Source organism: Rattus norvegicus, chromosome 5 (assembly GCF_036323735.1).
Source record: "Rattus norvegicus strain BN/NHsdMcwi chromosome 5, GRCr8, whole genome shotgun sequence".
NCBI lineage: Eukaryota > Metazoa > Chordata > Mammalia > Rodentia > Muridae > Rattus > Rattus norvegicus.
This window is the reverse complement of record NC_086023.1, coordinates 123,128,408-123,141,694: the sequence shown is the minus strand read 5'-3', so window position 1 is coordinate 123,141,694 and position 13,287 is coordinate 123,128,408. Positions and strand designations below refer to the sequence as shown.

At 36.6% G+C, this 13,287-nt stretch overlaps 1 protein-coding gene across 21 annotated transcripts in view; it reads right to left on the bottom strand.

Moving 5' to 3' along the window:
* The window catches only part of Mier1 (MIER1 transcriptional regulator), a 51,540-nt gene that overhangs the window by 14,959 nt on the left and 23,294 nt on the right, over nt 1–13,287 (bottom strand). For all 21 annotated transcript variants that reach the window (XM_017593373.3, XM_017593374.3, XM_006238479.4 and 18 more), the window contains 7 exon segments: nt 10,980–11,141; nt 10,260–10,392; nt 9,621–9,685; nt 7,568–7,640; nt 2,647–2,798; nt 1,863–1,944; nt 332–426 (listed from right to left, as the gene is read on the bottom strand). In XM_017593373.3, coding sequence (XP_017448862.1) covers nt 332–426; nt 1,863–1,944; nt 2,647–2,798; nt 7,568–7,640; nt 9,621–9,685; nt 10,260–10,392; nt 10,980–11,141 — 762 coding nt within the window.

The following is a 13,287-nucleotide window of genomic DNA, read 5'->3' as shown; positions in this document are numbered from 1 at the left end:
GAATGAATAAAATTATTATTTTAAAAATGTAGACAGATCTCTTATCACAGATAACAGAAAGAAGGCCATAATAACTGCACTGCATACACAATCTGAGAAGTTGACTAAAAGACTTATAAATGAATTCAATTCTTAAATACTTACAGTTATCATGCCTTGAAAAGTCACCTGGCAAATATGTCAGGCAGCATAAATATTCGAATTAGTTGTAAATAAAAAGATTATAGTATTGATTACATAAACTTTAACACTAGGAAACAGCAAGCTAAGACAATTTAGGTTATTAAACTAAATTTCTTTTTGTAAAAAGGAGGCATAAATCTTTACTTACTTTATTAGCCTGAATCAGATGAAAATCTTTCCCATAGGCCTTCAGCCCTTGTTCAAAATTTCTACATTCTTCCTCTGTCCACACAGATAATTCCTCTGGCAAAATGAGGGGATAAGAGCAAATTAATATAATTAATATACAAAGAGGAAACTGAAAGCAAAAGTGTAAAATGTAAATGAAGGGAGTATCTTAATCTTGAATGCTAATACTGCCATTGCAAATGATAGTGGTACAAATTCCTGATTTAATAAAAATTGGAACAATTTGGTCCTAAATTCTCCAATCTCAAATTTGGACTACCTGTTCCTTCTTCCCTGTTGAGACAAGGTCATGCTATAGCTCCAGCCAGGCCTCCAATCTGTGATGCTTCTACTGCATGCCGCCTCTTATAGATCTCCTCAGTTCTTCTTAGCCCAACTGACATTAGCCACCTTTCCATTCCTTCAATTTCGTAAGTTCTTTCTGACTTTGGACTCTATATGGAATTATGTTCTGCCGCTTCTTCACCCTCTTTTAGGAGCATAATTGGTACCAGTAAAAATACTTTGTTCTCAAAATTTCCCCTCAAATACTCTCCAAAAATACTTTGTTCTCAAAATTTCCCCTCAAATACTCTCCTTAGCTAGGTTATGCCCAACTACAATGCTTTAACAATACCCTCCAACTCTCCTTTGAGGATCAACACCTATTTTTTCAGTTTGCCCTCTAGGTTGTCAGGCACCATGACAGCTGAGTCTTAAATAGTTAGGTTTTCAGAGATTAAAGAGCCTTCAGATTGATTCCAAGTAAATAAGTAATCCATTACTGTCCTGTCTACAGATACATACACAGTACTTTTAGTGCAGTGGACTAGAAGTTAAACTTAAGAGTAAAAAAGCAAAAATGTGGGTTTCAACTATAGCTTTATTGCTTATGAATTACACTTGCTTCAGCCACAATACTTTGGCTTAGAGAGCTAAATCTCACAATTCCACTTAATACGTTTTTACCTGTATCTTTGTGTGTGTACGTGTATCCGGGTTATGTGCAGCATGGTGAGTTTAGGGAGACCAGAAAACAACTTTATGGAACTAGTTCTTTCCTGCTTCTTCTACATGGGCTCTATCTAGCTATCCAATCCAAGTTGTTAGGCTCTAGTCATCCAATCCAAGTTGTTAGGCTTAAGGTACAACCATTTTTGCCCCCTGGGCCAGCTCAGTAGTCCCAGACTCATAATTTTAAAGTTAGGCAGTAAGTGTTATAGTACTTAGCTCACGGGGCTATTATAAAGATCAAAGATAAAAATCTTTAAATATGTTTGGAAACTGGAAGATATATACTCCAGACTTTCACTTGAATGCCCTGATTTTACATAATAGAACAATTTTAATCCCATTCCCTATAATATTTTGAATGATACTTGCTCTGGAACTATCTACTAAATTCAGAAAGACTAGAACTAGTAAGCTGAAGACACATTCAGGAAAACGGAAAAGCCTAAAATGTAAAAATTTCTGCCAAGTCATACAACAAAAGGGTAGCATGTGCTTACCTCGAGCTGCTTTGACATTAAATCTCAGTCTTCTCAAGGCTTCTTCTGTATCAAAACTGCATTTAACCAATTCATATAAAGCCTAGAAAAATAAAGGTTTTTACCTAAGACTCAGAGGCTATGAACAATTCAGGCTGATGCATGTTTTTAAGAGCACAATTTTCTCAATCATATATTTATTTGTTTCTATGCTTTCTGGATCAATTATAGTAAAAGCAATATACAAAGCATCAAGAAAAAAACTGCACTCCTAACTTTATATGCCCTCTTGCTATGTGCAGTAGAGGGCATGTAACTCGCTGACCACAGTGACGCAGTAACTGAGATACTGACTTCACACAAAATGTTCTGTTTAAGCTGCAATTCTTTGAAGCCTTCTGGGATTCCTAATTATTTTAAACAAATTGAGAAAGAAAACAAACCAACAACAGTTTTTTAAAACTGCTTATATTAGGTTCATGGAAGGTATTAATCTGACTAAGTACATAATGGTTATCTGAGATGCACGTGCCAACTCTATCAGAGTCACGGAGTCTCAGAGAGAGAATGGAAAGCAAAACAAACTCCAAAAGAAAACTTTTAAAAACCTGACAGAAAGTATACTTAGGCAAAGAAAGGTTTCTGTTTCTTGGAGCTGAAGTTACATCACTGGTGTAAGCACACTAAGAGTAGGTACTGTGCTAATTCCAAACTTCAGAGAAAAGTTCAGGTGGACAGAACACCCACACTCAATGCCGACAGTCCTTTATGAGGACACCCCAGTAGTTATTCCTTACTCACAGACCTGTTCATTGTCTTTTATATGAGATCCTTCAGGAATTGCTTCTACACCTTTCTCATCCCCTGTTCTTCTAGATGCATCCTTAAGAAAGACAATCACTTTATCTTCTGGTAAATATTCTGGATCCCACAGAAGCTGATCATCATTTTCATACACTAAATTAATAAAACAAATGTTAAAACTACCCAAAATCAACATATTATTATTTATGTAGGACATTAGACATATCACTAAACAAATAACTCAGTCTTTTTAGAAATGACATTTATTTTCTCTGTATGTATTGTGTCTGTGCCCCAGCACACATGGGAGGTCAGAAGACTTGTGGGAGTCCCCACATGTGTCTGTCCTGGAACTTGCTTGGTAGATCAGTCTAGCCTCAAATTCACCTACCTCTGCTGGTTAAGGGCATATGCCACTCCCACCCGGCGGGAGTCAGTTCTTAATATGTGGAGTTCAAGGATCAAATTCAGATCATCAGGTGTGGTGACAAGTGCTTTTACCCACAGAACTATCTTGCCAGTCCCCACTGTTTTTTTTTTCTTTTTATGAGACAGGGTCTTGATATTGCATTCCAAATGCAATATCAAATGATATTGCCCCAAATTATCATCTCCCTGCCTCAGCTTCCCAAGTGATGAAAGTCAGCTGGGCAGTGGCAACACAAGCCTTTATTCCCAGCACTGGGGAGACAGTTAGATCAATGAATTAGGGGTGGTTCAGGATAGCCAGGTCTACAACAGAGAAATCCTGCCTCTACTGCCCCCCACCCAAAAAGTAAAGCCTAAATCTCAGCAAAATTAAAAAAATAAAAACAGTACACAACCTGCGACAGGGCCTTATGAGTCTAAATGACAGACACACGATGAAACCCAGAAGTCGCAGCCTAAAATGGAATCAGTACCTCAAGTGGGGCACTGGAGGAGCAAGACAAGTACTGCCAGAGTGAGTTCCAAGCCTGGTTAAGTCCCAGAGTGACCTGGGTTAGAAAGAGGCCTGCTGGGTCTACTAAAAAGGACATGAGGACACGTGAACTAGAAAATTAGAAGGGACTGGAAAGGCAAATAGAAAGTGAAATAAAACCAAAACTTTCAGAGAAGTTTGCACGGGAAGGGGAGATATGACAGTGTCAGCATAGCAGAATGGAAATCTAGTTGAACAAAGCTTGTAAGTCCTTTGTTTTTAAAAACAAGAAACAAATATTTAAATTTGAACAGAAAGAAAAATCACTTGATAGAGACACAGGATGACTATCAAAATACCTTGTGTAATAAAGAGGAATTAGCAGCTAATTGAGCATCTCTTCTATGCTGGGCAGTGATTCAATTGTTTCTTCCTCCATTTTCACACACATACTTTAAAATCCACCATTTCCTGGTACTCTCAATATATACTCTCTTCTTAAAAGACAATATATAGAGAAATGTCCTTCTTTTCTAACTGCTAGCATAATAAAGGCCAAAAACTGAAATATGCTGACTGCCTTCATAAGTGAATTTGGACAGAGTACTAGTTTCTGTTTTCTGTTCTGCAAAGGGAACTGATTCCTCATTACTTATGTTTAAAAGGTTGTCTCACGTCTTAAAGAGTAAGTGAAGGGGTAGGTGTCTGAATCCCCAGGTTCTCCAAACTATATAACCTAGAAGACATTTTTGGAATCACTGACAATATTCTGTAAATCCTTAAACTGGGAAGAGGGCCATCACCAGGTGGCGCCACATGGTGAGTTAGCCTCCTGTAAGGCTGGTCAACAGCCAGCTCTGATTATTTCAGGATGACACAATGCCCTTTAGACAACTACACTAGAGTCAGTAATGAGAGTGAGCTGAGAGTAACTGGAGCCTCTCTAAATCCACACTGCATAGGCAATATGCACACAAACGCAGATATGTGACAAACATCAAACATTGGGCATTAAGGATAGCGAGATGGAATAGCGACTGTAAAATGAATCCTCTGTACTTACAGGCTCTACATCTGTGCACTTAATTAACGACAGCATGAAAACACTCAGGAAAAAAGTTTGTGTCTGCACTGACCACATAACTGTCCTTTGTTATTATTCCTTAAGAAACAATTTGATTCACAGAGCATTTACATTATACAATAACCAAGAGATGACTTAAAGCATATGAGAGAGGATGTCCACAGGCTGCATTCAAATTCCAAGTCACATAAGAGACTTGAGTATTTGTGTTTTGGTGTCCATGGGCCAAAGAAGTCAGCTACCAGACAGCAAGACATGTGTAGTTTGTCAAGCATCAATTATAACTCATATAAAACTATAAACAAATGTAAATGAAGGTATAATCAAGGATATTTTTGTAACCAAAATAAATGCAGGTTTCATAGAGAAATGCCTAGTGAGTGTCTATCAGTAAGTTCTAAATTTTAAGTGTTTACATCAGGAGTGATAACCGGTGGGCAAGAGTCCAGTAAAGCCAAATTTAAGGACAGACCTACATCTGTCGTCCTTTTGAAGTCATTGTGGGGGGAGGGGGTATCTTTCATCACTGAAAAGAACTCTGATCCATCTCTACAAGGACATCAGAACCAGGCATGGTGGCACGCACCTGTTATCTATCTAATTGGGAGCTTCAAGCAGGAAAATAGCAAGTTCCAGGTCAGCCCAGACAACAGATCAAGATGTGTCTCAGCACTTGGGTTTTACAACAGGAATGCACCAGTCAGCAATATCTTTTTGCAAACTTTATTTTTAACAGTATCTTGTGTAATAATGATATTTGCTTTATGTTCTCAGGGTACACTACAAAGAAATAGATCTCACATTTTGCTCACATTATTTGCCCTCCCCTCAAAATGGGAACTTCTGAAACTTCAAGTTAAGGCAAGGGTCCTGAACAGCAGCAGCCTGCCTCCTGACTTCTTCAGACAACGTCACTTTCCTGCGTCCTGTCTGGTCTCCCTAATCTACCAAGTATACTTAATCTCTCAAGTAAAAACCAGACATGGCAGCACACATATTTGATCCCAGCACTTGTGGGACTGAGGCAAGCCAGGAACACAGATTGAACCCCTAAGAAATCCAATCTCAAAAAGAAAAAAGCAGAAATAAAAAGCTTCTCATCAAATTTACACCTTACTGCAAATAAATTATACACGAATGATTTCTAAAATCATGAAAATGTTAAGCCAGAATAGACATTTTTTTTTGAGATAGGATTCCTTTGTGTAGCTCTGTAGACCAGGCTGGACTTGAACTCACAGAGATCCACCCATCTCTGCCTCCTAAGGGTTAGAATTAAAGGTATAGAAATTACAATTTATTTACTATGATATTTGACTATAGATATTAAAAGGTCAAGAACAAGAAGAGATAATCCTTTAATCATGATACCAAACTATCATGTTTTCCTTTCATCTACTAAAAGGCTTGTCGTGTGCTAGGGAGTGAACCCACTAAGGCTTTGTGTATGGTATGTACACCATACACCAAGTGTTTACCACTAAGCCACACTCTCAGCCCTTAATATGAAACTTTCAAAATATAGGCATTATTTTCATAGCAAAAAAATTTAAGACATCTAGTAAAATGGAACAAAAATTTACCTTTCAGTTTCCTACTAACAGAAGAGAGGAACTCAGCTGTGATTATAGCCTGCTATTGTATAGACACAGTACTAAAATTTCAATTATATACAGAAGACAACAGACCATTCATTCTTTTGCACACAATCATATGGAATATACAGAATTCCAGCATAGAACAAAGTGACTCCTCTTTGGTGCCCTCAATGGTTCTATGTGTTACAGGAGCTAAGCTAGACAAACTTGCTAAAGGCAAGGGCCAGTGATATTAAAACAGTTGGCTACAAAATTAATAGCCTGTGATGTATCATCCTACTTCTCACCTCCTGTAGTCAGGAGAGCAGGCATATATTTAAAACAAAGTATCTAGTGGAAATGGTAAAATGAGAATAAACATCAAAACCTCAACTCTAAGGTGCTCTGTGTAAAGCTGTAATATTAAGAAAATGAAAACGAAATGCACTCTTGGCTTCATGGCTTCAAGTCACACTGTACCACATATGAACTCATTCAGGACACATATGCCTTCTTTCTATAACCCACCTAAAAAAGAGGTAGGTGCTCTTTAAAAAAACCCAAAAGAAAACAGAAAAACCAAAATCCTCATTTACTTTACATTATTAGATGTTGACTGGCCTTAGGACTTTGATGTAAATGCTTAAAAAGAACTGCAAAATTTAAATATACAAGTAGTATTTCCCAATGATTTTAAGACACAAATAACAAAACATTCCTTTTTAGTAGTACTGAGTTTTAGAAGTAAATAAGCAACCACTTATCAGTTGGTTTTCAAACTGGTAATTAAAAAGTAATAAAAGCTAGAAACTACCAAGTTTGGAACATTTAAAATACAGAAAAACATGTTTATAAAAGAGATATATATATGGCTGGACATTTTAGGGCACACACCTTCAGAATTCACTTGTTTTTTGTTTTATTTATACAGAGAAAACTGGAAACATGGTAAGCAGTATGACTAATATAACAGTTTCTTTTATATATAAGCCATTAAGAGTTATTTAGTAGGCTGTCATGTTCTTATCACATTTTGTATGTTAATTAACAGACCAGGGCTGGGGATATGTCTCAATGGGTATAGTGTCTGCTGTACAAGCCTGAAAACACAGGTTTGGATGCCCAACAGCATCTGTAATCTAGACACTATGGGTAGAAACAGAGATGTTCACTGTCCATCCAGCATAGCAAAATAAATCCTGTGTCTCAAGACGAAGAGTCAACTGTGGAAGGAACCCAACCTTGACCTCTGGCCTCCACATAAGCACAAACAGATGTTGTGTATCTGTACACAAACTCACACCATCCCCTCAGGATAAGTCCATCACTTCAAAAGTTCAGGTATTTAACTTTAACTCACCTTTTTCATTTTCTTTGTATCTACAAACGCCAACTGGAATCTCAGCTTGAAACATGGAGCCTACCATGATTTCCTATTTCAAACATAAAAAAAAAGATATGGTGATATACATCTAATGTTCATGTCTAGCTTCAGTATCTTCTTGGGTAAACTGACTCTGGTCTCTGTCATAAAAACATTACTACCTCATGGTAGTATTGTGAGGATGAATGAGTTAATAATAGCCAGGGGCTTATATATGATTGGATAGGAAATAATGATGATAATGATATACTAAAAATTACTAAATGAATTTTGCTTAATTAAAATAATAAAAAATAGCCTGAAAATCAGAAAAGTCAACTTTGGGTATTTTTCAGAACATCTATACTTAAAATAACTGCACCAGCAGTATCAGTACCACTAGGACATTTTTAGAAATTGAAGTCTTCAGGTTTCTACTCATAGTGAGTAGAAACTCTAGTGATAGAGCTCACTGCTTAACACAGGCAATTTTAAATTACACGTAAGTTTGAGCTTTAAGATAAGGGGATAAAAACATAAAGGTCTGTAAGAAGTTTGGCAGGAACTAAGCACACTCACTTCCAAACCAAGTCTTTGTTTTAGAGGTTAGTGCTTGACTTTCTTTAAAAAAGGTTTGAAACTGGCTCTCAAGAAAGTCAACTGGAAATCACCAATGAGATGTCTCATGACATGGGGATCATAACTGACGAACCTGACACTTCAAAGTGAAAAATGACACATCACAGGTATAAACATGCTGCAGGAAGTTTAGATCACTCTAGGGGTCTGAGAGCTTTCTCTCTGCTGCTGTTGCCACCTCTGTCAACAGCACCTTATTCTACCTACTGTAGCTTCAGACATGTCCAACATGACAAATCCAGTGATCTATTACAGAGAAAACCAGATTTTTCAGTATTCAAGAAAGACGGCCACATACAACAAACTTCTTCTATGTGGTTATTTCAGAACTGACATTAAATAGTATTTTCTGCTGCCAATCCCTGTGCCTCTTTTTACTTTATTCTACCTGTACTTCTTCTAAGGAGACCCAAATAGCCATATTCCTTACGTCTTAACACAGAATAGATAATTATTCCCTATGGATCTTATATGGAATCCCCTTCAGATAATCATCTACACTGTATACTCTGGCACCTCCCCAGATGGGAAAGAATTGCACACAGTAGAAAAGGAAGTGCAGAAGGTAATAACTCAATCTCTGATGACTCACTACAGCTCCTTCTCATATAAGAAAACATCGTAGTCAAAGTTGCTCTGTGATGGCTGCTTTGTTTCAACAGGAACAAATACACATGCAGGCAAAATACCCAGACAGAAAATAGCAAAACAAAACCCGAAAAAAATGGGAAAAACAAACAAAACAAAACAAAAACAAACAAACCCACAACAACAAACTCAAATGGTGTTATTTTTTTTTAAAGAGGACAGATCAGGTAATCATCTCTTGCTAAGGAAAACATCCTTCTATAGAAATGATTTGCTCTAACCAAACCATAGTGTGTATTATGATTTCCTAAGAGGTTCAACTCCTATGCAACATCGTAAAATTAAATTCTACAATTTAACTGTTTGGTTAATTAAATAATGCTATGTAACATTTTAAGGAAAAAAACCCTAATGTCAAGTTTATTTCAGAAGCTAGTTTTTTATTTATAGAGCAGCCCATATAAAACACCAACACTGCATTCAGTCATACTGAGCCTTCTTTAATAAGCAACGTGACGTGGGAAACTGCGATCTTAAACACTAAAAGGTCACATTTTAACAAGGCAACAAAATTCTAATTCTGTATTACTTCAGGACTAGGTTAGAAATTTGGATTTCTAATATATGTGTGAATATCAATACACTCAGCAAAACTCCATTCTACCCACACATTCTGTGAAAAGATAAATGCATTTCTTAGTTGGATATAATAATGAAGAACTTAAACCAACATTTACATACTGTTTAAATGTCACAATAAGACTAATACATTAAATTCACTAATATATATGATTTATTAAAAAGTTAAGTTTTGGGAAAATACCTTTTTCCAGTCTTCTGAGGGAATATAATCTTCATCTTCTTCAGATTCTTCTTCTATTTCACTATCTAGAATACATAAGAAAATGATACTATAAAATAGACACTTATTCTGTCCATACTGATATTATCTTTGCATTTTTATACCTATCACCAAATATTTAGATATGTCAAAAGGTCGGCTAAATTGGGTCAAGAGATTTAAAATCAAGTAATAAACAAGGACTGAGACAAAACAGTATTTTCCAAAGAATGTTTCTTTGGGAATTTTGTAGCAAAACTTTGGTGGAAGATCACGCCTGGATACATTTTAAAAACCATTATTCTCCCCAATTTCTATTTTATCCATGCTGGGCAAGTTGTTGCTTGGTTACACTCAAATGAGGATGATTTACAGGGCTGGCTGGTTGCTTGTATGAAACGAGGCCTAGTGCCCCAAGCCTGTAATTCCAGCATTTGGGTGGTAGACAGGAGATCAGAAATTCAAGGTCATCCTCAGCTACCTAAGGCACCTACTAGAGTCTGATCCTTGGAAAGCAATTTCAGAATCAGTGAGTTCAAATAGCAATAGAACCACATTGGAAGTTTAAGTAATACAGAAGAGTGGAAATTACATTCTAACTTCAGCAATAATAATACATACTTGTATCAAAATATTTACATCGACGTGGGCGGATTATTTCCTGAGCATCTTGGGAAGTAACAGACTGTGAGGGATCATCATTGGAAGACTGAGTTTCATCCTCCTGACCCGATGAATCCTTTATATTCTCTTCCTATAGAATAAAAAAAGTATTTACAGTATAAAGAATGCCTTGCAGCCCAGTAGTCAAGTTGTGTCTCAGCTGTAACTGTAAAATTATGATGAGCACACTAACTGTAATGTGACTCTTTGGCATAGGACTTATAGTCCTAGGCATTTATAGAGTTAGGTGCTAAGGGAGCTTAGCGATGCTAATTTCTTAGTTTTGATAAAGACAAAGTTACAGCAGGTGTTAACATTAGGGAAAGCAATGTGACCCTCATATATCTAAAGTGAATTTTAAAAACTGAATACAGAGCTGACAGTCAGCCTGTATTATTTAAAACAACTTTTTTTTTTTTCTTAAGTTGGGACTATTTAGACAAAGCAAAAAAAAAAATCTGAAAGGACATAGATCAAATTTATCTCAAAGATGCGGATCATAAGGAATTCTCAATTTTTCTATCACCCTTTTCTGTATTTTTATTTTTAAGACTTAATCTTCCTGTGAAAATTATATTTAGAGTTTAGTGCTCTCTGTGCTTCACTAATCCAACAGAGACCCGGGGAAATAAATGTTCTGTATGTAAGACAGAACCTACTGAGTGTGCACTAACTTACTTTATTTTCCCCACTGCAGCCACTGTTGTCATCATTGTCCGCATCTTCATCATCTTCACCTTCTTCCTCCTCTTCTTCCTCCTCCTCCTCCTCTTCAGGTAACTGAACAGTGCTGCCATAACCATAGAGGCTGAGAAGCTCGTCGATTGGCATGTCGCCTTCCTAAATACATCAAAACACGTCAATCTCTGAGATCAGTGATTTAGGATTTCCATGCTAGGATTTATAAATCTGTGCAGTGCTAAGTTGACACTTGTTTTCTTTGGAGTATATGTGTGTTATGTCTAATATGTTCGAAAATTTCAAATTATTATGAAAAGGAGAAATGAAAACCCATTCTTTTATTTCTATAAACTGACCACTTCTAATTGGTCCATATATCATTGTCAATAGACTGAAATCAATTACAATTTTTGCAATTATTTGGTCCATGTACCACAGTCAGTTAGCCCTTATATATGGATTACTATGAACAGTATCCTAAATCATTTGGGACAAAGAGGAGTAATTAGAAAACAGCATGTCATCTAATTCTGTATGTCCAGAAAGGGAGGTTAAATCCCTGCTCAGATGAAGCACACTGGAGGAACAGACATTATACACAAAATGATACAAAGTCATCCATACTTTTCTAAAGTAATCTTCATTTACATGTAAGTCATGCCAGCACTGATATCTACAAAACTATTACAGTAACTATCACATAAATAAGAAAACATGGGCACATACATTAAAGAGTTTCTTTATGAACACACACACACACACACACACACACACACACACACAGACTGCAGTAGAATATAGTCAGATTTTCATCATCTAACTCTAAGGTTGATAATCTTACTAGTGTATCTTAGGGTCTCAGTCAGGACCTTCTTCAATCCCTCCAAAAGACATACCCACTGTGAAGAAAATGAAGAATAGCCTTATTTGGAAAAATAAAACCAGTTTTCTGCAGAAAGCAGTTACTAATCAAGTGATATCAAGCATCATGAAAAATAAATTCTGATTATAAAAGAAAAAAAATCAAAGTTTAACCCAAATTATCTGAACATATACATACAAACACAAAGACATACATGTCAGTTTAGAACCTAGAGAACTGGTGCTCTTATATATTTTATATTTTATATCATGTAAGATAATATATTTTATATCATGTACTTTACTGATCAATAGCTAGCTAGCTCACATATCAAACACATTTCTGCATGGGAATATATATATATACACAAAAACACACATTGCAATGTGTAACATAAGTTGGTAACATAAAATTAATCTCCCATCATTAGAATTCATGCAGGGGTGTATACGTGTGTTTAGGGAAGTTACTGCTCGTGCAGAGGACCTGGATTCAGTTCTCAGCACCTAAACTGGGTAGCTCACAACTGCCTATGACTCCAGTTCCAAGGGATGTGACACCCCTGACCTTCCTGGGCACCTCACCCACATGCACACCCTGACACACAGACACACAGACATAGACACACACACCCCACCACCACCCAAATTTTTAAAAACAAAACAAAACAAATCTAGTAATTATAATCTGTAAATTCCTCATAGGAAGAAAAGGCCATTTGATATTTATACTGTACACTGTAAATCAACCTGTGAGCATTTTGGAAGAGAGCTCGGTTCTGAAGGGTCTAATAACTTGTAGATGCCATGGTCTGACAAGCAAATGCTGCACCGAGCATGGCATCACTGTGCCACATGAAATAACTGACAGTCACACTGTGCTACTTTAAATGTATAACCAAAACCATACTTAAGGTATTGAAGGAATTGGCACATGGACATCTAAGCTGTACCAAGGACACTGAAAATGGAGATTAGGAGTCAGTACTTACACAGAACAGAACTTCAAAACCAATACAGAGAAACAGTAAAAAGAGGTTAGAAAAAGGAGATTCTTCATACACATTCAACAGCCTTTCCAGAGCACTTCCTAGTGGTCAAGCACCTGAGCTATGTGCTTTGATTTCACTTTTTCCAAGAATGAAGGTAGCCAAAAGTACTTAGTCTCCTTAGTTAGCTAATCTTACCAGATGTTTGCTACTTTTTCATTCATATTAAGGAAGTAAATCAGAGATACAGAGCATGCTGTTTAAAGACTTTAACCCTTGGGCCTCCTAATTCCAGCTCCTGTAATTTTCCTTAAAATCACTGGGCAGCCCAAGTAAGAAGTAGGTCGAGCGACTGAAGTTATAACATTAATAAGAGAGCCACTAAAGCCATGTATGAGAGACACACTGAAAGAAACACTAACACAGCAGTTTACAACTATAACTCTTAACAGCTT